This window comes from Dasypus novemcinctus, chromosome 12 (assembly GCF_030445035.2).
Source record: "Dasypus novemcinctus isolate mDasNov1 chromosome 12, mDasNov1.1.hap2, whole genome shotgun sequence".
Classification (NCBI taxonomy): Eukaryota; Metazoa; Chordata; class Mammalia; order Cingulata; family Dasypodidae; genus Dasypus; species Dasypus novemcinctus.
Genome location: NC_080684.1, coordinates 107,489,842 through 107,515,268, shown reverse-complemented (window position 1 = coordinate 107,515,268; position 25,427 = coordinate 107,489,842). Strand labels below are relative to the sequence as shown.

Genomic DNA, 25,427 nt, shown 5'->3' with positions numbered 1-25,427 from the left:
CCCCGGGGAAGCCCACGTCAGGCCAGGCCACAGCCCTGGGCCAGTGTGCACATGTGCTGCGTGCAGGGCCTGCTGCAGCCGTGCCCCTCTGCTGGGAGCGGCTGCCAGGCTGGGGCAGGGGCTGCTGGAGCAGGCAGAGGCGGGGCCTTGGGCTGTCCTGGGAAGGTACCCAGCCCAGACGCTGCTCTTGTCCCAGCAGCTCTGTACCCGCAAGGCCCGGAGATCTGTGCAGCGGGAGCACCTGGGGGTGGAGCCCCACCCATGCCCTGGACCCAGGCCTGCAAGGGCGCTTGCTTTGTGAGGGCGGGACACCTGTGCCACCTGCCTGCGCCTCCTAGCCAGGGGAGACCCGGCAGGCACGCTTCTGCCCATAGGCGCCTTCCCAGCGCCGGAGGCGCAGTCACCTGGCAGCATCACCCAGGGCCAGGCACTGGAGGACTGGGGTCCGTGACCGGGTCTAGACCCCACCTTGCCTGCCCAGTGCCAAGCTGCTGCTCAAGGAAGTGGGCGGCGCAGGGCAGCAGCTGTGTCCTGCCTGGCAATCACTCCTGCTGGCCCAGCTGCCCCCTCTTCTCCAGCTGAGCGTGGGGAGGAAGCCTCGAAATGCCCTCCAAGGGCCAGGCTGGGACCAAGGGCCTCGTAAAGCCAGCTCTGGCAAGACAGGGCCACCCTACCATGTGAAGTCATGGCCCACTCCCACACCCAGCCCAGTCCGCTCTGGGGCAGGCCCCCGGCCCCCAGTGCTCCCTGGACAAGCAGCAGACTCCATGGCAGACACAGTTTTTATTGCCAGTCTCAGCTGCCCACACAGGCCCCTCTGCTGGCCCCTCCCGCAGGCTCAGCAGGCAGAACTGCCACACCTGGGACGGGCACCCGGACAGGCCCAACTGCCAGCAGATGCTTCTGGCTGGAGGCGAGTGGAGAAGACGGATCTGGCCCTCCTGGGCCCTCCCAGGCTTCAAGTCTTCTGGAGCCCTGACTGGCCAGCTGGCCGGGCTTCCTCTGGCCCTGGCGGCACAGCCCAGCTCCCACCGACCTGCCCGCTGGCTGCCCGGCTCCGGTGTGCGCTCCACCCCGCGGGGCCTCCTCACAGCAGTGCAGCAGCAGCGGGCCACGACCAGCGGTCAGCGCACAGGTCCCGGGCTGGGGCCGCTGCCAGGGCCTCCAGGGGCCGCCTGGGATTGGCTCCTGCCCTTCTGGAGGGTGTAGGCAGATGGCCCCAAGCGCAGGATCTTGCCGCTGCCCAGGCACTCGTCCCCTTTGTAGAACACAGCAAACTGGGAAACGGGGCTGGTGTCAACGCAGGCAGGTGGGCCCAACGCCACCAGATTGGGGGGGGGCACTTCCTTGTGCTGGCTGCTTGAGGGGGTCCCTGAAGGGGAGGGGAGTCTACTGCTGGGGATGAAGGGGGGAGGCAGGAGGGGGGAAGGGGCAGGAGGGAGGGAAAGAGCGGGTCTTTCCCGCACGGCAGTGGTGCCTGTGGGGCAGCAGGGCGGGGGCAGGGCTGCTCTGCAGGGGGCCCTGGCCGTGAGAACCCCCCGAGCCTCGGCAGCCCAAACCCGACACGGGGTGCTCTGGGGGCCTGGGGGCCTGTGCGTCCTCTCAGGGCGTCTAGGCAGTGTGGAGGCCCGGCCCCTCCTCCCCCCACCCACTCACCTGGCCCAAGGTGAGCGCCCACACGGCCTTCACGGCTGTCACCCACACGGTGCCGTCCTGGTTGAGGGTCAGCACACAAGGCACTAAGTGGGAGAGAAGCGGCCTTGGAGGGGACGCTGGCCCTGCCACGTCCTCAGCCCGGCCCCAGGTCCCTGGGGCAGAGTAAGCACCCAGGGCTGAGGCCGCAGCCCCGGGGCTCGGAGCCGCCCGCGGGCCACAGGCCACAGGCAGGGGCAGCAGCACTGCCTGCCCTGCACCGGGCGCCGCCCCAGGCCTCTGCCGAGCTCCCAGGAGGCCCCGCCCCGAGCGGCCGCTGGGGGGGCTCCCGCCCAGTCACCTAGCGCCATCTGGTGGCGGAACCGGAAGTGGCACTCCATCATCTTGTCGCGGACCAGGGCGGCGGGCGGCTCCTCGGCGATCCAGTGCACTCGGCCGGTGCGCAGCAGGTCCCTGTACAGGGCGGGGTGGTCTATCCCCGGGGCCTGCGGGCAGAACACGAGGAAGAGACCCCAGGCTGCGGCCCGGCCCCGGCCCAGCGGTCCTTCCTACCAGTGATGGGAGCAGCGGTCCTACCTCCTTGAAGGCCAGGGCCCCTTCTAAATGTCCACACGGGGACACCGTGTAGGCCTCCCACAAGCCACTGTGGCCCCCTTCGGCAGAGGCGGCCGCGAAGGCACAGCAGGAAGATCGTCTGTCCACCGTCACAGATTGGCCTGCGGCCTGCTCTGCAGCTCAGGCCTCAACCTGCCCTTCCGGGAGCCGCCTGTGGGGCCAGCCCCAAGGGGACCCGGAGGACGCACTTTCCAGGCCCAGGGCCCAGCCCACCCCAGCCGCTCTCCACAAGGCCTCGCGGGTCCCAGCAGATCCCCTGCGGGAGCAGTGCCCAGCACCTCCAGGAACTGCAAGCTTCGTGGAGGGACAAAGGCCGTCCACGCCCTGGGGCTTTCCACAGCACACGGAGCCCTGAGGCTTCAGTCAGGCACCACCGCCCTTAGGAGGGGCCTGAGCACTGGCAGGCGAGCTTCCCCAGCATCTGCCACAGGGCACGAAGCGGTGGCGTGGCCAGCACCGGCGCAGGGGTCTCACCTAGGCCCCACTGCCGTGGGGGGTGTCCCTTTAGCAGCACCACCCCCTAGCCGTGACAACTAAAATGTCCCCAGATGTTGCTCAATGCATCCCAGAGGGCGGTGGGCAGGGCCCTGGCCTGCAGCCTCATCTGACCACCTTACTGAGCTCCGCCACGAGGCAGGCACTGCCCTGGGCAGAGGCTCAGCTCCACGGGGCACTGTCAGCAATCCTTTATTCTCCCTGAGTCCTCATTTTCCCCGACTGTATAACCAGCGGACAAGTGTATCTAATCATAGGGATTTATGTGACAATCAGGAGAGTGACCAGCATACAGTAAGAGCTTAATAATGAAGTCCTCAAAACTGAACCCTCTTGTGACCTCAGGCCAACCCGAGAAGGATGCAGAGGAAGCGGAGGCCAGGCCGTGCCCTCAGCGCCAGGCCTGCACAAGCCCCGGCCCACAGCGCCCAGGACCTGCCCAAAGCAGAGCCCAGCGGGCCGCCCGCAGCGCCCGCGCCTCCTCACCACGAACACGTCGCCCCGGGCGCCGTCCTTCTCCACGACATACCAGGGCTCCCTCAGGCCGCCGATCTTGGCTCTCTGGCCCATAGTGTACAGGAAAGACCCTACGGAACAAGAGCCGAGTGAGAACGGACCGTCGCCCATCCCAGTGGGGCAGGCCCAGCAGCGCCACCTGCTCACGCGGAAGCGCTGCCCGCCCACACCTGGACTGGCCTCAGCGTGCATCCCCTCCCGCCGCCAGGCTCGTGTCAGACAGGACAGGGCGGGCCCAGGACAGGGATCGGCCTGACCCACGGGGCGGGACGCCGGCTTCAGGACGGAACTCTGAGCGCGCCGTGAGTGCCCCGTGCATGCCTGCAGGCTCCCTCCAGCCGTCGGTGCCCGAGTCCTCCCTGGCAACGTGCTGTACAGCCCCCATCCCGCGGCAAACTGTCACGAGACCCTGTCCTCATGCCCCAGAAACTATGGCAGCAGGCTGGCCGGCCGGTGGCCAGCTCCATACTCCATCATCATGGGCATCCGCCTCAAGCCAGCCAGCCGCCGCCAGCAGGGGTGCGGCGCGGAGGAGCCTCCCAGCTCTGCCCCAAGCCAGGGGCTCCCTCCTGGTTCCCAATGCCTGGTGCTCTGGGGAGCATGTGACCTCTCAGCCCTTCCCTCATCTCCAACACGGAGGGAAGCTGTTCTGCCCAAACTCCGGTGGAGGGGCTCCACGAGCTTCCTGTGAGGTACCGCAGTGTCCGGAAGGCCAGCCCTGTCCTCCTGCCAGGCTCCAGCTCCAGGGTGCATGGGGCCATGACGCTCGGTCCACAGGTCGCTGGGGCCCCAACAGATGCGGTCAGCCCCACCCCAAGGCACAACCCCACCGCACCTGCCACCCCTGGTGGAACGGCCTCCACACTCCAGTGGCAGTGTGCCCGTCCTCCTTGCCTGGCTGGACAGGGCAAGCTCACAGCCAGGCCCTTCCTGTCAATGCTCCCGCACTGCCAACTGCCACTCAGGGGCACCTGCCAAGCCCACCCTCCACCGTGTCTCAGCCAGGAAAAGCAGGCGTTCAGGTCAACCGAAAAACGCCTTCTGTCAGAGATGTTTCGTGTAATCCAGTAACTTCTTCGTAAGAAAGTAATCCAATTTATAAGGCTATAACTCAGGGGAGTTCTGAAACAGATGGCATCACTCTTCACTAACACTAAAGAGGAGTTTAAACTCAAAGCTCCCCAGCCAAAGCGACTCCTGCCTCCCTGCGCCGCAGCCCCACCTGCCCGCCGCACCCACCCGCTTCCCAGCCCCGGAACACGCCCCTCGGCTCGTGCGGCAGGGCAGCAGCCGGCAGCTGCGCCTCACCTTGGTGTGTGCCCAGGACTCTGCTGTCTTCTATAGAAATCAGCTTACCAGGCCGGGGCTGCAGATACTGGAAAACCAGGGCTGCTGACTGAGGAGCCCCAGGCACAGAGCTGAGAAAGCGCGCCGCCCTCCCCTCAGGGAGCACTCACCTCCAGAAGGAACTTCCCCAAATTTCTTTTCCCAATGAAACAGATCCCCATGCTCTGCAAGGAAAGGAGGCCGCCCCTGAGCGCCGCAGCAGGGCCGCGCTCCAGCCTCCGCGGCAGGCGAGGCTCCCGGCGCCCTCCCCCTGCCAGGGCACAGCCCCCACAACGCCGCCACGCCCGCAAGAAGGTGGAAGGGCTTAAAGCAGGCCTCTTCCCCTCAGGCCGCCTCCTCTCAGGACCCTAAGCCCTCGCTCCTGCCATGTAAGTGACCACGTGTCCTTTCCAAGCCCAGCAGGACCCGGCGTTTGTGTTGCAGAACACAGACCGGCTGCCCAAGGAAACCATAGCAGGAATCAAAGTTCACCAAAAAGCAAGCCACCCTGGGCAGGCCCTCAGGCCACTGTCCCTGAGCCGAGGGGAGGGAGGGGCTGAGGGAGGGAGCAGCGCGCCAGGCCAGATGTCACCACCTCAGCAGGAGACCCACAGGAAAAAGGTTCTTTTCCCAGGGTAGTCTTTAAGGCACAGGAAGACAGAGCGCAAATAAGCTCCCGCTCCATGCCCGCTTGCCACATGGCTTTGCCTGTTATTCTCAGGTCTCTTGCTCCCTCGAGTGTGTGGGCCCTGGGAGGGTAAGGACCTGTCCTACACAGAAGAGCTAAACTGAGAGAGATGATGGGCGGGTGGATGAGTGGGTGGGTGGGTGGATGGCTCCTCCAGGGACAACCATTTGCTGATAAAAGGCACAGCCTAAAGGAGTGGCTACAGCTAAAGCTACAGCCCCCAAGATGGCCTGATTAGCCTGAGCACACCAAGCGTGTGCTGAGCCCACTGGCTCACCCAGTAGCACCCTCTCTGTCACTAAGCCCCCGCCACACTGGCTTTACCAGAACTCCTCCAGTGCCTGAGACTTTCTTGCCTCAGGGCCTTTGCACATGCTCTTTCCTCTATCTGGACCTTCTTCGCCCAACCCGCTAAGTGGCACAAGACTGTATTGCCTCTTTAGGCTGGAAACTACAGGTCACGTCTTCACGGGCCTTCCTGGGCCTCTCTACACCCCCAGTTTGCACTCCCCCGATGGTTCTCTCTCAGGATCTATACCTCCCTGCTTAGACACGTTCTCAGGTTACCACGACATCTGTCACGCCTGTCCCTGTAAGGTCCTCGGAAGGCTGAGAAGCAGCTGCTGGCTTGTGCCCTCGGCTCGGAGGCCAGCAGCTCAGTGCCAGCACACAGAGCTGACAAAGGCAGGGGGGGCAGCCGAGTGGCACCCGACGAGCCCCCGAGACTGCAGGGAGAGCTTCCTGCCCCGTGCGGGTCAGGGCAGACGGGGAGAAGTCCCATGCCCACTGCTTTCTGTGACGTGCTTCAGCAGACGCCCCCATATGTCCTCTGAGGCTCAGTGAGAGGGGATGGGGCAGCGTGGCCACCCAGGACCCAAGCCCCCCACCCCGGAGGCGGGGAGGGCCCTTCCGCCTGCCTCTCTCCTCTGGAGCACGTGCTGCAGCCCGTTCTCGGCAGCCATCTTCTTCACGAAGTCCTTCGTGAGGCCGCCCAGAGGGAAGATGGCTCTCCTCAGCGCGTCCTGGGACACCTGGCTGAGAAAGAAGGTCTGGTCTTTAAAGCTGTCAGCTGCCTGGAGGAGCTTCACCGCTGCGAGAGCAAAGAACAAACGATGGGGCAGGAATTACAACAGTGACACTTGGCCTTGGACAGTGGCCTTCCCTCTGCCTGGATGGCCCTGGTCTGTCGGGAAGAAAGTCAAGACCACTGGGGGGACCAAACCACCCCCACAATGTTAAAGGAGAAAATCCCATCCCTAATTTATGGACTGGTATAAAAAAAAAAAGGAAATGCTTTCCAGTTCAGCCTTCCGATTGCAGTATTTTCACAGATGAAAAAATCAACACAACAAGCGTCCTGCGGGGCGCGGGTGCGGCTCAGCAGCTGAGCGCCGCCTTTTCACAAGTGTCCACGTTTAATCCCTGGCACTGTTACATCTGGGGGAAAAAAAGTGTCCCGAAGCTGTCAGACAGTGTCCATGCTAGGTCCTTCTCCAGGACCCTCGGCTTTCCCAGGGAAGTAAGACGACACTCCCTTGGCAGCACCGCGCTAGGAAACACACTTTCTCTCTTGGTAAAAGGCAGCTTTGCCCCGCGCCCCTGCTCCTCCGTCAGATGCCCTCTGCAGATTCCCTGAAGCCCTGACGAGGCTTCCAGGCTGAGGCCACACGGCCACGGCTCAGAGGTTCAGAGGAGGAGCGTCTCCACCTCTCCGGCCCAGCAGCTAGCCTGGCGGGACAGAGCGCGTCCCTGTTGGAACTGCCAGGTTCCCCACTTTGGAGTCCAACGACCAATGGGAAAAGCTAAAGCCCTTTCTTTCAATGCATCTGATATTTATCCAGTGCTAAGAGAGGGCTCAGCACGTTACACACAGAGCCTGCTGCACGCAGGACAGATGCACGTGTGCTGTTTACACTTGACCAACAGCAAGTGTACTTGACATGAATGTGTAGCAGGCTGTGTGCAGAGAAGGCTTTCCACTCCTCATATTAGCCACGAGGTAGAATTATCCCCAGTTTACAGATGGGGACACCAAAGCACAGATAATTAGTGCCTTGCCCAAAATGATCTTGGTGGAAAGTGGTAGATTGCAGCTGAAAACTAAACCCAATCTCCTAATTGCTATTCCAATACTTATCATGTTCAAAACAATAAAAACAGTTCAAAATTCAAAAAGAATTCAGTCAACCAGTTCATCAGGTAGACAGACTCATGTGCCAACAACTACTTTTTGCTGCAAAATAAATTCCAGTCCAACAGGGCAGGAGGGTATAAAAACCATATCCATTTTCTTAGTTCTGAGCTTTTTTAAAACAAAGCCAAAGTCTATGCTTCTGCAAAGAGGAAAGCTGGCAACCCTAAGTCATAAAGGAAGAGGACGGGAAGGAACGAGCACCTGTGCAGGGCCTGCCTATGCCGGGAGCTCTGTCTGCACACCCCGACTCTGCACTGTGGGCCCTGCCAAGTGCAGCACCCCTTTTTACACGTGAGGAAATGTACCCCATCACAAGCCAGGACACAGGAGGGCCGGCTGTGGGGTCAGGCTGGCCCTGAACCGTGGTCCCCCTGGTCCCTGCCGTGCAGCCCCCAAAGGCCCAGGCCAGGAGCCCTATTCCAGCTCTCCAGGAAACCAAATCAAAATAAAACGTGCGTCCGTGTGCCTAAGAACCCACTGACAACAAACATCCTGTGGTGGAATGAAAACAGCCACACCTGAAACTTCTAAAATAGCACTTATGCCAATGCTATCAGAGTACCTGTGGCCTACACCAAAGGTTCAGATAGGAATTTTCTAGGAGCTAAGTAGGCACGTCTACTCAATATGGAAACAACCTCTCCACCTCTTCAGGTCCCTTAAATCCGTACTGACTGGGAAGCGCCACCGTGTCTTCCTAAGTGGAGGCATCTCCTAGGTGAGTGGTGCCCGGGGGTGTGCCAACCAGCACTCGTGCAGGCCCACCTGTCACCTGGCCTCCAGAAGGGCAGCTATGGCCCAGGAACCTAGGGACCTGGTCAACGCCCAGCTGCCCAGCACCACAGGGAAGTGGGAAAGGAAGTGCTGACCGTGTCAGGACTGGAGTCCACAGAGTTGAGAGCCCTGTGCTGTGGGCAGAGGAGTTTTCTAGAAAGAAAAAAAGGGAGGTGTGGGGGAAAAGGCAGCCAAGCAACCCCTGGCGTCCTCAGGCTCCCCGACAAGGTGCCTCACCGCACGACCCTGCTGTTCTCACACAGGGCCGGAGACACGGACCAATGAACGCGGCCACAGCCTGGAACAGCACGAGGCACGCGCTGCGGCGCTGGCAGAACTGGGTCAAGTCCTGCTTTACCCCTGCAGTGCCAGGACATGTGATTTAAGCCAAGCCTGTTTCCTCATCTACAAAACGGGGACGAGACTGTGCACCGCTCATCCCTGCAGGGAGAGCCCCGGGTCCTCCAGAGTGGGGGTGGGGCCGCGAACAAGGCTCAAGGTGACGCTGGGACCCAGCAGGGTCAGGTGAGTGAGGGCGGCTATCTGCAGACAGGCGTGGGGAAATGAGAAACACCAGCCTTTCGATGATCCTAACCCAACGAAATTCCTGGCAGAAATGGGGCTCTGTGCCCGATTTTGTTTTCCAGTTCTTTATTAGTTTTTCAAACACTCAAGGACAGCCCAGCAGCTTCCCAGTTCCTTGCCTGGCATTTACATTTTTTAACAAGGGGAAACTGCTCTGACATTTACAAACTAACATACACCTTTGTAAACACAGTTACAAGGCCTGAGCTAACAATGCTGGCTCCCACCACTCCTGTGTCCCTGAACCCCACGGCCCCCAAAACTTAACAGCAAGTGACAGGCCCGTCTCAACCAGTAGCACCTCAAAGTCTAGGCCAGTATTTCCTCAAATATTATTTGAACCTCCAAATCACACAGCCTAGAAGTGCACTCTGACTTGGATTTCACCTTGCCCTGGCCCCCAACGCTGGCTTTCCCTGTTGCCCCACCACAGGCCTCAGAGGAAACGCCCCTCTTGGTGAATGTGCTTTTCACATGCGAAAGCAAAACCAACAGGCTGGTCTGGAGCACAGTGAGAAAGGGACGGCACGTATGCCACCTTGCTCACAAACAGTTCAGCTCTGGCCTGGGCACCGGAACTTACCATTTCTAACTTCAAATCGGTTTCTGAAGAGCCCCTGCGGCCTCCTGACGTGCTTCTGCTGAAAGACCTCCTCGTCCTCCAGCGAGGTTCTCGCATAGTGACCGGTGGCGACAGCGTCTGCTCCTGGGAGGTTTGAAGAACACGAGGAGTAGAGGTTAGACTCGCACTCGCCGGCCTGGCTCAGCGGAGCCGGGGGTGCCGAAAGAAGTGCCCGGAGAGAAAGCCTGGCCCTGGATGGTCTCCTCAGACACAGCTCCTCACACACAGACCCCCAGACCGCGGAGGACAGGGGCACCCTCAACGCCGCTCAACAGGCAGCCTCTGACTCTTATTCATTCTAACTTAAAGAAATAACCGAACGTGCGCACAAAGATTTAAGTACAAAAAGCTCAATTCAGTGTTTTTTATACTAAGGAAAAACTGAAAACAACGAAAACGGTTAATATGAGAATATGAGTAAATTACAGTGCCCCACAATTGATATCATGAAGGAAAAATCTCAGGCCAATTCCTGTGATTCTGGGAAGTGATACTATAGATGACATTTTTCTCCTCTTTTCACTGTTTTATAGTTTTAATTCTTCACTAATAAATATGTATTATTTTATCACTGACAGGCTATCCAACATGTTCAATTTCTTCTTTCCACATTATGCAAAAAAGTGAAAGAACCTACAAAGGCACGTGTTGGCATACAACCTTTTTTTAAAGGAGGTACCAGGGACTCAGCCCAGGACCTCGTCCATGCTACACCCGCTTCCCACGTGATGTTTTCATACTGTGTGAAAATGTCCTAAGTTCACTATTGCTGTCTCCCTGGAAGGTGCAGCAGAGTCTACTCAGCACTTATCCAATCAAACTAGCCTGGTGTAAAATACAAGCACAGTAAGAATTAATGTTGCATATGTTCATTACCTGAAAAAAATACACTGAGGAATATGCTACATCTTGCCTAATTTCCCACTAGAAAATAAAAACTCCACTTTAAATCTACTTCCTGAAAGAACCATCACTTACACTGCAAAAGCATAGCATTCTCCTACGAAAAACTCTAAGATACTGGAAGCCCGGGTTTCCTGTATCTCTAGTCTGGGCTGCACTGTTCAGTCTGCGAACTCAGACCTGGGAAAACGCACTGCAGAAATTCCCCACAAAGCATTCCACCAGATGGCCACTTGGGGGCTCTCTGAAGGCGCTGGCGACAGGGAGCTTGGCACTCACACAGCCCATTTCTGAAGAGCTCTGCTTTGTCTCCTTTCTCTTGCTAACCTTCCATCTGCCCGCTGGTGTCACGAAGAATGTGATCTTAATTCATAAGGTGAGGACTGCGTAAATTTTGACCCCCAAGGTGAATTCAACAGTTCCCCAGATGACACAGTTCCAACTATCCACACCATCAAACTCATTCCATACTCCTCAAATCTGTCACTCTTCCTGAACAAACTGGAACTCAATGGGAGACACTAGATGGGGGCTACCAGGGTACAACATGGCCAGCCTGTCCTCTGCCTTTATCTGACCATCGAGGCAAATGAAGTTCCCTCAAGCTCGGACAACAAGCACAGACTGCTGGCTCACCTCCAGCCTGAGGTCACCTAAATCCCCCAGCTCCGGAGCACATAAATGGAAACGAGCTAGGCCTTCCAATCCTGTACCAGGAGAAGTACGTACTGAACCTAATTAGCAAACTGAATTTAGCTCTATTATGTTTCAGGTTTTTGGTATTAGTCCAACATTCAAATTTGTTGGGATTTTTTCACTTTTTGTAAATTCATATGCATTTTTTAAGTGTATGTCGTGTATGTGTGTGTGTATATAAATAAATATACACTTTTTTTGTGTGGAGGTACTAGGGATTGAACCTGGGACCTTGTACTGTGTGGGAAGCAGGTGCTCAACCACGGTGCTACAACTGTTCCCCTATAAGCATATTTTGACTACCTAATTCCATGAACCAACTTTTCACCATCATCCCAGCTTTAGGTCACTTACAGGCCTTCCTTGTCCTCGCTGAAGCCTTTACTGAAAGTGTTGTCGGGACAGAACTGAGAGCCATCTTACGACCCTCCTGGATTAGTGGCACAGAACTAGGTTTTGGACATGGCTGCCTGCGAGGCAGGATCTAGAACTCCAGAGCTCCTTACAGCAGCCCCCAAGACAGGAGGCAGAAGGAAGAAGCTGGCGCTCACAAGTACAGCAACAGATGCCCAGAGGTGGTTGAAGTGAGCAGCTGAGAATCAGGAAGGGTCAACAAAAAGGAGTCAGGATGTCCCAATAGGCAGGGGGGCACTTAGGGACGGACACAATCTGAAGATTCGGCATGATGAAGACAAGGGCCCAGCCCCTGCACACCCCAGAGGTTCTTCCTGACATGAATGAAACACAGAAGATGAACATTTTCACTGCTTCCTCTCCCTCTGACAGATGAAATTGTTCACAACGTTTTCGCTTCTATCTCTGACCATCTGAAAATTTATGACTTTTAAAAATAAACGAAAATATTCCAAAACTTACTTACCAAGATTATCCACAGCATAGTGAAAGAAATGATTGAATTTGATATGCTTGTTGCAAACTATATCAGGATTTGGAGTCTTTCCTTGTTCATAGTCATTTAAAAATTCACTGAAATTTTTTAAAAAAAACAAAAATTTATTAAAACATAAATTAGTTAAAATGCTTGTTTAATTCAGTTGCTCCTTATGATAATGAAAGTATAATTTTCTCTCTATAACATAGGACAGCTTCAGTAAAAAGACATTTTCATCAAACATCTATTTATAGCTAGCTGCCCTTTCCATGCCATCTAGGATAAGGAGAACGCCTGGGTACGTAACAAACCAGGTGTTACTGGCTGTAGCTATACTAGCCATTACCCACGGTCCCTCTGCTTCCCCAAAGGCTCCCAGGGCTCTGAGGGGTCAGCAGGGAGTGCAGAGAAGGGCTGCGAGCGAGTCCCTAACCGCCTGCTTCCTCTGACTACTCCATGGAGGAAGGCTTAGATGAGACAAAGGAGGAATGAAACAATCTAGAGTTTCACTCCAGGGCACTTTTTAGACATTCTGCAACCTCAGCCTTGGAACCCAGGGCACTGGGCCAACAACCTTTTTTGTCTTGGCCAGCACCTGCTTCTGAAGCCCATCAGGTCAACAGGTGAAGGGGGAGTTGGGGATTCCTAACCAAGTGGATTTCTGCTCTACCACTTGACTGCACATGGGCGTTACTGTACTAGCAAGGTCTAGCAAGACCTCCCAAGTCTTAAGAGTATTCACCTTAGAAGAGTTAAAATGCTTTATTTCAAGAATTTACAACAACATATTTTTCTGATTTGTGGTAATTTTGTCATTTAACCTCAAGCTTTATAGTGATGAATGGAGTTTAAAAAAATAACACCAATCAAGAGAGTCATATTATGAAGACAAATTAAGAATCTGCATGTTCCATGGGTATCTTCAACATTAGCAGGAAATGTAAAACTGTATTCCCAAGCAGCTCAACCACTTTTACGGATGCATAAAAACGCCTGTTGCTCCATATCCTCAATCACACTTGGTATGGCCGTGTTCTTTCCATTTTATAAACTGTTAGGAAGTTGTCTATGAAGAGATTCAGTAGCAGTAAATGACTTCAGCTGCAATGCACGTCTTTCTCTACATCCATAGTCCCAACAGACTTTTTCTAACAGGCACTGGGTAAATGCTGAAGAGGCTGAACATTTAAACCAGTTTATGAAAAAACATACTGTTCACCCTTTCCTGCACAGCATAAAGGAAAAAGTATCTCGTGGCAAGAGCAAACAGTAGGAGGCAGGACCCAGGCGCATTCAGGGAAAGGAGAGAAGCCAGACCTGCGTTTTGGGAGGGAGAGGGCAAGTCAGAACATTTGGACCCTGAGGTTTGAAGGCCAAGCAGGTCTTGAACCAAGAATTTGGAAGACATCTCTGAGCCAAGGAGCACCAACAGAGCAGGGAGCACTCAGCAAGGGAGCTCCGAGAGCACAACCATAACTACCTCCACAGGCCAGGCCAGGTGGCCAGGCAAGAGCACAGTCTGACCGGCTTGAGCCCAAAGGGTGAGCGCAGAGGCAACCCTGCAGAGGAATGGACTCCCCCAGCACGGCCATGTCCTTTCGATCCCGAGCAAGCAGAGTCTAAGGCTCAGTCCATTAGTCCAGGGCCTTTAAGAAAGAAAAGATATGGCAGGAGGGGCAAGATGGCAGCAGAGTAAGGCGCTCCAGGAGTCAGCTGGTGCTACAGGGCAGTGAGAAATCACCCAGAGCTATCTAAAGCACCTGTTTGGGGGGCCCAGGAAAACAGAAGAGCATCCTGCAACACCCAGGGAAGAATGGGAGGAGGAGACTGCCCGTTTGCAATGAAGATTCGTGAGTAGAGCACTCGCCCTCCACACTGCGGAGACTGGTGTCCACCCTCCACTGGCGGCGCAAGCCACTCAGGAGCTATTCCCGGATGGAATTGGAAGGTCCATTTCCCAAAAATGGGGAAGGAGGACACAGTCGGGCACCAAATTCAGCTCCTGATTACTAAATTCTGCTGGCCAAATTCTAATCCTAAGAAGAGCTCAAATTTGCACCTGTCCAAGCCAGAAACAGGCTGGTAGCCTCCATTTTGCCTCTGGCCCTGGCATGAGGGGAAGCAGGGCTGACTGAAAATCAGTGACAACAGGGACCGGATCTTTCCACCCAGGTCAGACTGTAGCCCTAGCCTAGTCTCCAGCCCTGCCTCTGGCAGGGAGGAAGCTGGGGGGACCTGCACCAGCCTCTCTGGGAAACTGCAGGAGCTTTTGGCCTGCATGGACTAAACTGTTAGGTACCTGTGGCTCTATCCATCTCCCCAGTAGGATGGGCCAGGGGGGTGTTTCCCAGCCTCTCAGAGCAACTGCAGGTACTTTCAGCCTGCACGGATTAAATTATGGGGCACTCCTGGGGCTCCATCCCTGCCCCAGGCATCACCAGTCTCCCCCCGCAATTACAGATGGTCTTGGCGAACAAGGCATGGATTACTGCACATGACTGCGGCTCTGTCCCTATCCCTGGCAGGGGAGAAAAGTGGGAGAAACTTCATCGGTTCTTGGGGCAACACAAGCAGCTTTAGTTTTCACAGCTTACAGTACCAACTGCATCCTTGGTTCCTACTATACAACCAACAAGAGAAAGGGCAAAAAAACAAACAAACAAAAAAAACAGATGAAAAAGAGCTGAAAAAAATTCAACTGGTTAAACACAAGTCACTACAAAGTTCCAAATTAAGATGAACCAAGTATCAAAGATGGGCTAAAACCTAAGCCAATCAAACAGAAAGCCTAGGCTAAAGACAGAAACTGTTACCAAAGTAAATGCATTGAGCAAACCAGATGCCAAAACACCAACAAAAAATTACAATCCACACCAAGAAACAGGAAGTCAAAAAAACAAGCTAAGCCTCTAGATGACATAAAGGAGTTGAGACAACTAATCATAGATGTTCAAACAAATCTCCTTAATAAATTCAATGAGAATGCTAAAGAGATTAAGCATATCAAGACGACACAGGATGAGAACAAAGAAGAACTTGAAAATATACATTGAAAAAGAGATCTTATGGGAATGAAAGGCACCATAAACGAAATTAACAATACACTGGAGACATAAAACAGCAGATTTGAGGAGGCAGAAGAAAGGATCACTGAGCTTAAAGACATGGCATCCAAAAGCCGACATAGAAAAGAATAGATAAAGAAAAGAATGGGAAAAAAATTGAACAGCGTCTCAGGGAATTAAATGATGGCAAGAGACATACAAACATACATATCATGGGAATCCCAGAAAAAGAGAAGGAAAAAGTGGCAGAAGGAACACTTGAAGAAATAATGGTAGAAAATTTCCCAAACTCATTGAAGAACATAGATATCTGTATAAGAAGCACAATGTACTCACATCTGAATAAATCCTAACAAAGCTACTCCAAGACACATACTAATCAGAATGTCAAATGTGAAAGATAAAGTGAGAATCCCAAGAGCAGCAAGAGAAAAGCAACGCATCACATATAAGGGATGCCCAAGATTAGTGCTTACATCTCATCAGAAATTATGAAGGCAAGAAGGTAGTGATATATTTAATATACTGAATAAGAAAAACTGCCAGCCAAGAATCTTATATCTGGCAAGACTGTCTTTCAAAAATGAGGGTGAGTTTAGAATATTCACAGATAAACAGAAACTGAGAGAATTTGTAACCAAACGACTGGCTTTACAGGAAATACTAAAGGCAGTGCTATAGCCTGAAAAAGAAAGATAGGAGACAGAGGCTTGGAATAGAGTCTAGAAATGAAGATTATATCAGTAAAACTAACTAAATGTGTAAAAAGGGTGGTGAGAATAAGATATGACAGATAAAACCCTAAGGTCAAAATGGGTGAAGTAAGAAATGCCTTTATAGTATATAACATTGAATGTTAATGGATTAAACTCCCCAATCAAAAGACACAGACTGGTGGAATGAATTAAAAAAAGGAGGAATCTATATGCTGTCTACAAGAGACTCACCATTGACCCAAGGATACAAAGAGCAAAGAGACTGAAAGTAAAAGGCTAGAAAAAGATGTTCCACACACACGGTAACCAAAAAAAAAAGAAAAAAAAGGTGGAGTAGCTATACTTAAATCATGAAATAGACTCTAAAGGCAAAGCTATTAGAGATAAGGAAGGAGTTATATATTAATAAAAGGGGCTATTCATCCTGAAGAAATAACTATAATAAACATATATGCACCTATCCAGGATGCCCAAATACTGGCAAAACTGAAGGGAGAAATAAATGCCTCTACAATAAAAGTTTTTCATTGAATAAGATTTCAGTACATTACTCTCAGCATTGGACAGATTGTCTCGGCAGAGGATCAATAACGAAACAGAGTTTGAATAATATGAGAAATGATCTAAACCTAATAAACATATACAGAACATTGTACCCGAAAACAACAGTACATACATTCTTCTCAAGTACTCGTAGATCTTTCTCCAGGATAGACCATATGTTGTGTCACAAAGCAGATCTCAATAAATCTAACAAGATCAAAATTATACAAAGCACTTTCTCTAATTATAATGGTATAAAGTTGGAAATCAACAAGAGGCGGAAAAAGGGAAAATTCACAAACATATTTAGATTAAACAACACACTCTTAAGTAATCAGTGGCCCAAAGAAGAAACTGAGAGAGAAATCAATATCTCGGGATGAATAAACATGAGAACACAACACATCAGAAACTATGAGATGCAGCAAAAGCAGTACTGAGGGAAATTTACAGCCCTCAATGCTTACATTTTAAAAAGATGACAAAGCTAAAATCAGTAACCTAACTACACAGCTTAATGAACTAGAAAAAGTAGAGCAGTCTATTCCCAAAGCAAGCAGGACTGAAATGACAAAGACTGGAGCAGAAATAAATGAAATTGAGAACAAAACCAATAGAGAATTAAAACCAAAAGCTGGTCCTTTGAGAAGATTAACAAAACTGACAAAGCCTTAGCTAGATGGACAAAGAAAAAAAGACTGAACATGCAAATAAATAAAATCAGAAATGAAAATGGGGATATTACTACTGACCCCACAGAAATAAAAACAATCATAAGAGGATACTATGAACAACTGTATGCCAACAAACTAGACAGTACAGATAAAATGGGAAAATTCCTAGGGGGAAACAGATGTGGCTCAAGTGACTGAGCTCCTGCCTACCACATGGGATGTCCCGGGTTTGGTTCCCAGTGCCTTCCAGACAAATAAGACAGCAAGCTGACATGACAGGCTGATGCAACAAGAGACACAAGGAGGAAAAACATAATGAGAGACTCAAAAAAGCAGGGAACAGAGGCAGCTCAAGCGATTAGGTGCCTCCATCCAACACAGGAGGTTCCAAGTTTGGTACCTGGTGCCTCCTACAAGGAAGACGAACCCACAACAGACACAGCAAATGCAAACAACAACAATAAGGGGGTGGAGAGAAATAAATAATGAATGAAAAGTTCCTAGGAACATATAAACAACCCTACAGTGACCTGACACAGTCACCAAACAACTCCACAAAATGAAAAGCCCAGGACCAGACAGCTTGACAGGTGAATTCTACCAAGCAGTCAAAGAAGATGTAATACCAGTCTTACTCAAACTCTTCCAAAAAATTGAACAAGAAGGAATGCTACCAAACTCATTCTATGAAGTCAACATCACCCTAATACCAAAGCCAGATAAAGATATTATGAAAAAAGAAACTTACAGACCCATTTCCCTAATGAATATGGATGCAAAAATCCTCAACAAAATACCTGCTAATCAATCCAACAGCCCATTTAAAAAATTATTCCTCATGATCAAGTGGGTTTTATATCAGGCATACAAGGGTAATTCAAAATAAGAAAATCAATTAACATAATACACCACATTAATATATCATAGAAGAAAAATCATATGATCGTCTCAATTGGTGTAGAAAAGGCATATAACAAAATACAGCATTCTTTCTTGATAAAAATACTCCAAAATATAGGAACTGAAGGAAACTCTCTCAACAAGATAAGGGGCATATATGAAAAATCCACAGCTAACATTGTACTCAACGTTGAAACACTGAAAGCTTTCCCACTGAGATCAGGAAAAAGACAAAGATGCCCACTGTCACCAATGTTGTTCAATATAGTGCTAGAGGTTCTATCTAGAGCAATCAGGCAAGAAAAAGAAATAAAAGGTATTCAAACTGTAAAGGAAGAAGTAAAACTTTGATTATTCACAGATGATATGATCTTATACCTATATAAAGTACAGAAAAATCTAAAACAAAGCTACTAGAGCTAATAAATGAATTAGCAGAGTGGAAGGATACAAGATTAATATGCAAAAATCAGCAGTGTTTCTATACACTAGTAAGGAACAATCTGAGGAGGAAGTTGAGGGAAAAAATTCCATTTACAAAAGTGACTAAAAGAATCAAATATTTATGAAAAACTTAACAAGGACATAAAGTTTGTATTCAGAAAACTACAATGCATTGCTAAAAGAAACCAAAGACGACATAAATAAATGAAGAATGTTCTGTGTTCAGCGATTGGAAGACTAAATACCATTAAGATGTCAATTCTGCCCAAATTGGTATAGAGATTTGATGCAATTCCAATAAAAATTCTAGCAGTCTTTTTAAAAGAAACAGAAAACACAATTATCAAATTTATTTGGAAGGATAAAGGGCTCCAAATAGCCAGAAACATCTTAAAAAGAATGCAGTTGGAGGATTCTCACTTTCAAACTTTAAAACATATTACCTAGCTACATAGGTAAAAAAACAGCATGGTACAGGCATGAAGACAGACCACAGACCAATGGAACCGAATTGATGGTTCAGAAACAGACCCTCACATCTACGGTCAAGTGAATTTTGACAAGGCTGTCAAGCCCACCCAGCTGGGGCAAACAGTCTATTCAACAAATGGTGCCAGTAAAGATGGATATCCATATCCAAAAGAAACAAAGAGGACCCCTATCTCACACTTTATACAAAAATGAACTCAAAATGGATCAAAGACTTAAATATAAAAGCTAAAAGCTAAAACCGTAAAACCCCTAGAAGAAAATGCAGGGAAACATCTTCAAGACCTGGTGGTAGGTGGTGATTTCTTAAATCTCATTTTATGAAAGTGTAAGCAACAAAAGAAAACATGGATGAACGGAACTTCCTCAAACATAAACATGTTTGTGATTCAAAGGACTTTGCCAAGAAGGTGAAAAGGCAGCCCACTCAATGAGAAAAAATATTTGGAAACCACCTATCCAAGAAGGGTTTGATTTCCATCTACATAAAGAGATCATACAACTCAATAAAAGAGTAAGCAATCCAATTAAACAATAGACAAGACTTAAATAGACATTTCTCCAAAGAGGAAATACAAATGGTGGAAAGGCACATGAAGAAATGTTCCATATCACTATTAGGGAAATGCAAATCAAAACTACACTGAGATATCATCTCATACCTCATAGAATGGCCATTAAAAAAAATAGGAAAACAGTAAGTGTTGGAGAGGATAAGAGAAATAGGAACACTCCTTCTCTTTGGTGGGAATGTAAAATGGTGCAGCCTCTGTGGAAGACAGTTCCTCGGGAAGCCAAATATAGAACTGCCATATTATCCAGCAATCCTCCTACTAGAATTTATTCAGAAGAACTGAAAACAGTGACACAAACAGACATTAGCACATCCATGTTCACAGCAGCATTATTCACAATTGCCAAAAGATGGAAACAATTCAAGTGCCCATCAACCAATGAATGGATAAACAAAATGTGGTCTACACATGATGAAATACTATGCTGCTGTAAGAAGAAATGAGATCGGGACATGTATGGTAACATGGATGAACCTTGAAGACATTATGCTGAGTCAAATAAGCCAGACAAAAGGACAAATGTATGGTAACATGGATGAACCTTGAAGACACTATGCTGAGTCAAATAAGCCAGACAAAAGGACAAACACGTACAGTATTTGTATGTGAGAAGCTGGTGCTCAGCTCAACTACTGAGCCACATCAGCAAACCTGACCTGGCCTTCTTGTTTTGCTTGTTTATTGTTTTTAGGAGGCACCAGGAACCGAACCAGGGAACTCCCATGTGGGAAGCAGGCACTCAACTGCTTGAGCCACATCCGCTTCCCTTGCAGCACTTTTAATGTAGCCACGGGAATACTTTTTACGTGCTAGCCTCCCAACAAGACTGTAAACTCCTAGAAAGCAGGGCTAGGATTCTCCATCTTTACATCCCAGGATGTGGCACAGAGTCTAGGACATAGGAAGTACTTACTGATACTTGCTAGGCTTACATTAGATTTTATTTTTTTAGGAGGTACCACAGATTGAACCCGGGACCTTCATACATGCAAAGCTGGTGCTCAACCACCGAGCTACACCCACTCCACTAGATTTGATATTAGGTTTGTTTTGTTTTACAAAAGGCACAGGGAAACGGATCACACACTCATTTTCTAGTGCAACCTCCTCCATCCCACCCAGTCACTGACCTGCACTGTCCATGGTGTTGTATTAGTCAGCCAAAGGGGTGCTGATGCAAAATACCAGAAATTGGTTGGTTTTTATAAAGGGTATTTATTTGGGGTAGGAGCTTACAGATACCAGGCCACAAAGCATAAGTTACTGCCCTCACCAAAGTCTATTTTCATGTGTTGGAAAAAGATGGCAGTGGACATCTGCGAGGGTTCAGGCTTCCTGGGTTCCTGGGTTCCTGGGCTTGCTTTTCTCTGGGTTCAAGGTTCCTCTCTATCTGGGGCCGGCTTCTCTTTCCTCTGTGAGCTGACTTCCCGGGGCTCCAGCTTCAAACTCCAACATAAAATACCCTCACATCAAAAGCTCTCAACTCTGTCCTTTGCCATGCCTTTTATCTGTGAGTCTTCATCCACCAAGGGGTGGGGACACAACACCCTAATGACATGGCCCAATCAGAGCCCTAATCATAACTTAATCATGCCCAGGTACAGACCAGACTACAAACATAACCCAACATCTATTTTCAGAATTCATAACCATATCTAATTGCTACAGGTGTCGATAGGCACACTGTGGTGCCTTCCAGGGTAGACCCCAGGCATAGCTTCCTGTGACAGTTTCAAGTTTTTTCATGAATCCCAAAAACAGAAAGATTATGTTTTCGAACTATTCCATTCCTATGGGTATGAGACCCTTTGAGACCCTTTCTGACTGGACTATATCAGTGAGGCGTGATTCAGGTCGAGCCTCCGCCCTCTTACTGGAGCTAATGTAAACGGAGACAGAGAGAGACACACACAGGAAAAGGGAGCCGCCATATTATACTGATGCTGCCATGTGAGAGAGAGGACAGCAGGAAAGCAGAAGCCCTGAGAGGCTCCAGGAGCAGAGGCCCAGGGAGAGAGGAGCCATATGCCTGAGGGCTCACAGCTGACCTCAGGAAGAAAGCGGAGAAACTGGGACTGGCAGAGGAGGGCTGGATAGAGACAAGCCCTGTGCCCATTGCCCACAGCTGAGTCCAAGAGTTAGCTCCTGGAAGGGAAGGCAGAGATTGCAAGCCATCTTCACAGCATGGCAGGATGCTAGGAGCAACACTATCCCACTTTGGAGGGAAAGCATCTCTGATGGTGCATTGGCACAGACATTTCATGGCCTCAGAACTGTAAGCTTTTTCCCAAATAAATTTCTCATTATAAGAGTCAACCCATTTCTGGCACTTTGCATCAGCAGCCTTTGGCAATCTAAAACACTTCCCTACCCTAATTTTAAAAGCAGAAACATCACAAGATTCAAGAAGGCATTCAATACATTTCTGCATGGTGGCAAAACAGACATAAAAGAGCCGAGGGGAGGCCCGGGAGCCAGGCCCGCCTCTAAGCCGGAGGCCCTGAGGGCAGCTGAGCCCTCACCCGCACGGCCTCTGCTGTCGCTGCCTAGCGGCAAACCTCCCATGCAGAGGAATGCACAGCCTAACAGGAAGCCCCTTGCAGTTCCATAAACTGCACTCACCTGAACACGTCATTCCAATACTCCTTCACATAGGACACCTGATGAAAAGGGATGTCTAAAATTTTGCAAACTTTGTAAGCATCTTCACAGTCTTTGTCAGCAGTGCAAACACCCTGTTCATTCAGGGAATCCCAGTTTTTCATAAACACTCCTGTTACCTGGTAACCTGGGGGAAGAAAGGACAAATTAACAGATTCCATAAACTTGACCTTGGATGAAAAAGCCAGCGTTAGTTTATGAGCTGGCATTTGCTGAATGTGCCATGTCCCCGTCCCTTCATGCATTGGTTTGTCTGGTGGTCCTCCTTTGCCACGTTGCCATCAGAGCACAGCTGTGCTCCTCAGCACCAAGCCTCCCTTGACGCTCCCAGGCAGACTCAGTGCTTTCTGTGCTCTGGGAAGCCTCCATCATCCCTGTATATTATCAGACTGATACGTCCCCAAGATAGCGAGACAGTACTTGCTCACCTTTGTGATCCCACCTGTGTCAGCACGATGCCTGGCACATAGGAGAGGCTTAGCAAATGTGTACTGAATGAAAGAATAACAACAAAATTTCCCAGAGCAAAAAAAAAAATATTCAGTGATCAGAAAATTAAACCCATTTCAAATGCTTTTTACAATGACCACCTAAGACTTAGATCAAGTCTTGAGATACAAAGAAAACTAATAAGATTTTTGTTACTTCATAATAAGGGCTATACCACCTATATATTTTAGGACCAATTTTTTCCCTTTTCTATTGTGACCAAGTGTCAGAATAACCTTACACAGACAGAGCTAGTCACACGGATGCTTCCCTGTAAGCACACTCTGTTTTCTTCCAGGTGGGTTCAATTTAATGAAGGACAGCATTGATTAAATAAACTTTACTACATCAGGCCTCCATGATGAAGCTTTGACAACACACAAATGCTACCTTTGCAAAACCCTATCCCTCCACCCTGGCAGGTGACCAGGCCTCCACTCACTAAAGCACATGCCAGCCTCTACTTCTAAACAGCACTGGCCATTCTGGGCTCCAGAGGTACCGGTCTGCCTTACCCTGCCACACTAAAGCAGGAGCTCCACAAGGGCAAGGACCGTGTCCCCAGGGCCTAGCAAGGCACCCTACACATCACAAGAGCGAAAAATGTGCTTGTTGTGTACACAATTCTAGTTTTAAAAATCCACCCTTTTCAGAGCCTCATCTGCCCGATCATTCTTCTGATGAACAGATTGATCCATTTCCGTGGGCAAGGGATCATACTCCAGGCTGGTGTCATGGTGCTGTGCCTCTTCTTAACCTTCCAGGTTGCATTACAGCATCTGCACCTCCACCCAGACCAGGAATGCCCTCAATGCCAAGATGAGAGAGAGGACCACACCTCTTCTCTACCAAGTCTACCAGCTTCCTCCAATGAGGAAGAAAAGCCAAGGAAGGCTGGAATAGGCCACTGGACAGCCCAGATCCAGGGGAGGAGGGAGCAGTAGACATTCTGTTCTCCCCACAGCCAGGATCTCCCCTCCAGCAGGGCTCTCCTCAGACACCTGCAAGGGCTCCACCTTGTCTACCCAACCTAGTCTCAGGGCCCTAATATAACATCTTCCACATCCCTCTGGCCAGACCCAGCCAGCGCTCTACTTCTGCACTTCTGCTTGTGGGCCAGTTGTGCCAGAAATGCTTCCCTGCTTCCCTCCACCCCGTTCTCTGCTCAATGAAATCCTACTCTTCCTTCAAGCCTCAGTGCAACACCACCATCTCTGGTGCACCCCTTGATTCTCCCTTTCTGTCAGTTATATGTGCTTAGTTTGTGCATGCTTCTACTTAGCACTCTTTATTATACCTCACACAATAGCTTTGGTTATTAATAACAATGCCTACTAATAAACACTACCGCGGAGCGAGTGTAGCTCAGTGGTTTGCCCATCTTAGGTCCCAGGTTCATTCCCTGGTAACTCGTTTAAAATTTTAAAAAAATAACTACCACCATTTCTGAGTACTTAACATGTGCTGGGCACTGGGGAAAACCTTTATACATGTCATGTATTCCTTCCTGTAGCCATGTGAGGTGGGCATTACCTCCATTTAACAGAGGAGTGAACTGAGTTAACTTGCCAAGGTCACCACCTGGCAGGTTTGCCCTGCATTCCCAGGGCCGAGCAGGCAAGGCGGTGGCCAAGCAGAGGCGCCACAGGAGTCAGTTACTACGTGAACGAGGCTCTGCGGTGAGGAAGGGCCACACAGATGGAGAATCTCACACAGGCAGTTAATCTCGGCTCCCGACCTTAAGTACCCCTGGGGCCTGCAGAAAAGTTTGTCATCCACGGAACGAGAACACAGGGGCGATTTCATAAGCAGACTGCCCCCTCGGGATTTGACCGGGCAGGTGGTCCGGCGAGCCGGGAGGACCAGGACGTCTGCGGAGCGCCTCCGGAGTCTGCAGAGGTCAGGCCTCAGGCCTCGAGGACCCCAGCTCCCCTCACGTCTGCCTTACGGTTTCGAGCGCCGACACCACCGTCACCACCCGGGCGGCCCCCTCCCCCGAAAGCCCGGAGACGCGCGGTGCGCTGTGGGAGGCCAACTGGGACGTCGGGGCCGTACTTTCTCCCAACCGCACGGCTGAGGAGGCGCAGAGCAGGGGCCAGAGGACGTGGGGTCCGGCCGCACGCCCCCATCGCCATTCCGCACGCGGAGAGGGAAGCGACCCGGCCCAGGCCACGCAGCCCGGGGCCAGCTCTCAGGGGGCCGCGGCCGCCTCACCTCTCCGCCTCAGCAGCAGCGCGGCCACCGCGCTGTCCACCCCGCCGGACAGGGCGCACACGACGTGCCGCGCCGCCGGCATCCGCCCGCCGCCCGGCTTCGCCCCCGCCGCCGCCACTTCCGCCGGAAGGCCCGTCCCGACTGCGGCGGCGCGCGAAGGCGGCCCGGCCGGAAGCGTGCTCTCGAGCGCAGTAGTTCCGCCCCGGCTCCTTGTTCTACTCCCGGGGAGACGCGTCGGTCTTGGGCCGTTGACGGGGGGCGCGCAGGCGGGCCTTGGTCGCCCCACGAGCCTGCAGCCTGGGCCCTCGCGGGGTTTGCACCCGACTCTCCGGCTCTCGGAAGCCTGCGCCCGCCCCCCCCGCCACGCCCCCTGGCTCCTCGCCGCTGGCTTTTTCCGCCTCCTGAGCTCTCCCCTCCCTGAACACTCCATAGCACCGATTTCTCTTTATTGTCTTTCTGGAAGCCCCAGGAGGGAAGGGGTGTTGCGCTTTGTTCATTGTCATATCCCCAGCACCCACCGCAGTCCCTGACTTAGAGTAGGCACTTCATAAACATGGTGAAGGAAGAAAGGAAAGAAGCGAGGTCAGTCCCAGAAAGTCGGACAAAGTCAGGGGGTGCTGGATTCTTCTAGGTTCTTGCCTGTGTTACATAAAAGAAGGACATGCCGGGTTACTTAGGGTTGCTTAGGACAGTAGTTG

At 51.0% G+C, this 25,427-nt stretch overlaps 1 protein-coding gene across 3 annotated transcripts; it reads right to left on the bottom strand.

Annotated features, from left to right (window-relative positions):
• Window positions 1-768: 768 nt before the first annotated feature.
• Window positions 769-24,875, bottom strand: TRMU (tRNA mitochondrial 2-thiouridylase). 3 transcript variants are annotated; one of them, XM_004477995.5, is made up of 11 exons: window positions 24,730-24,875; window positions 21,988-22,153; window positions 11,948-12,054; window positions 9,430-9,552; window positions 6,211-6,383; window positions 4,737-4,790; window positions 4,588-4,654; window positions 3,250-3,350; window positions 1,994-2,138; window positions 1,657-1,739; window positions 769-1,277 (listed from the first exon to the last, which is right to left on the bottom strand). In XM_004477995.5, the coding sequence occupies exons 1-11, from the start codon at window positions 24,809-24,811 to the stop codon at window positions 1,125-1,127; spliced, it is 1,254 nt and encodes a 417-aa protein (XP_004478052.2). In that variant the 5' UTR covers window positions 24,812-24,875; the 3' UTR covers window positions 769-1,124. The 3 variants fall into 3 exon arrangements, with proteins under 3 accessions (XP_004478052.2, XP_004478053.2, XP_071075219.1); XM_004477996.5 differs by lacking the exon at window positions 24,730-24,875 and adding an exon at window positions 24,049-24,370; XM_071219118.1 differs by lacking the exon at window positions 11,948-12,054 and having other exon boundaries at window positions 24,730-24,846.
• Window positions 24,876-25,427: the final 552 nt, after the last annotated feature.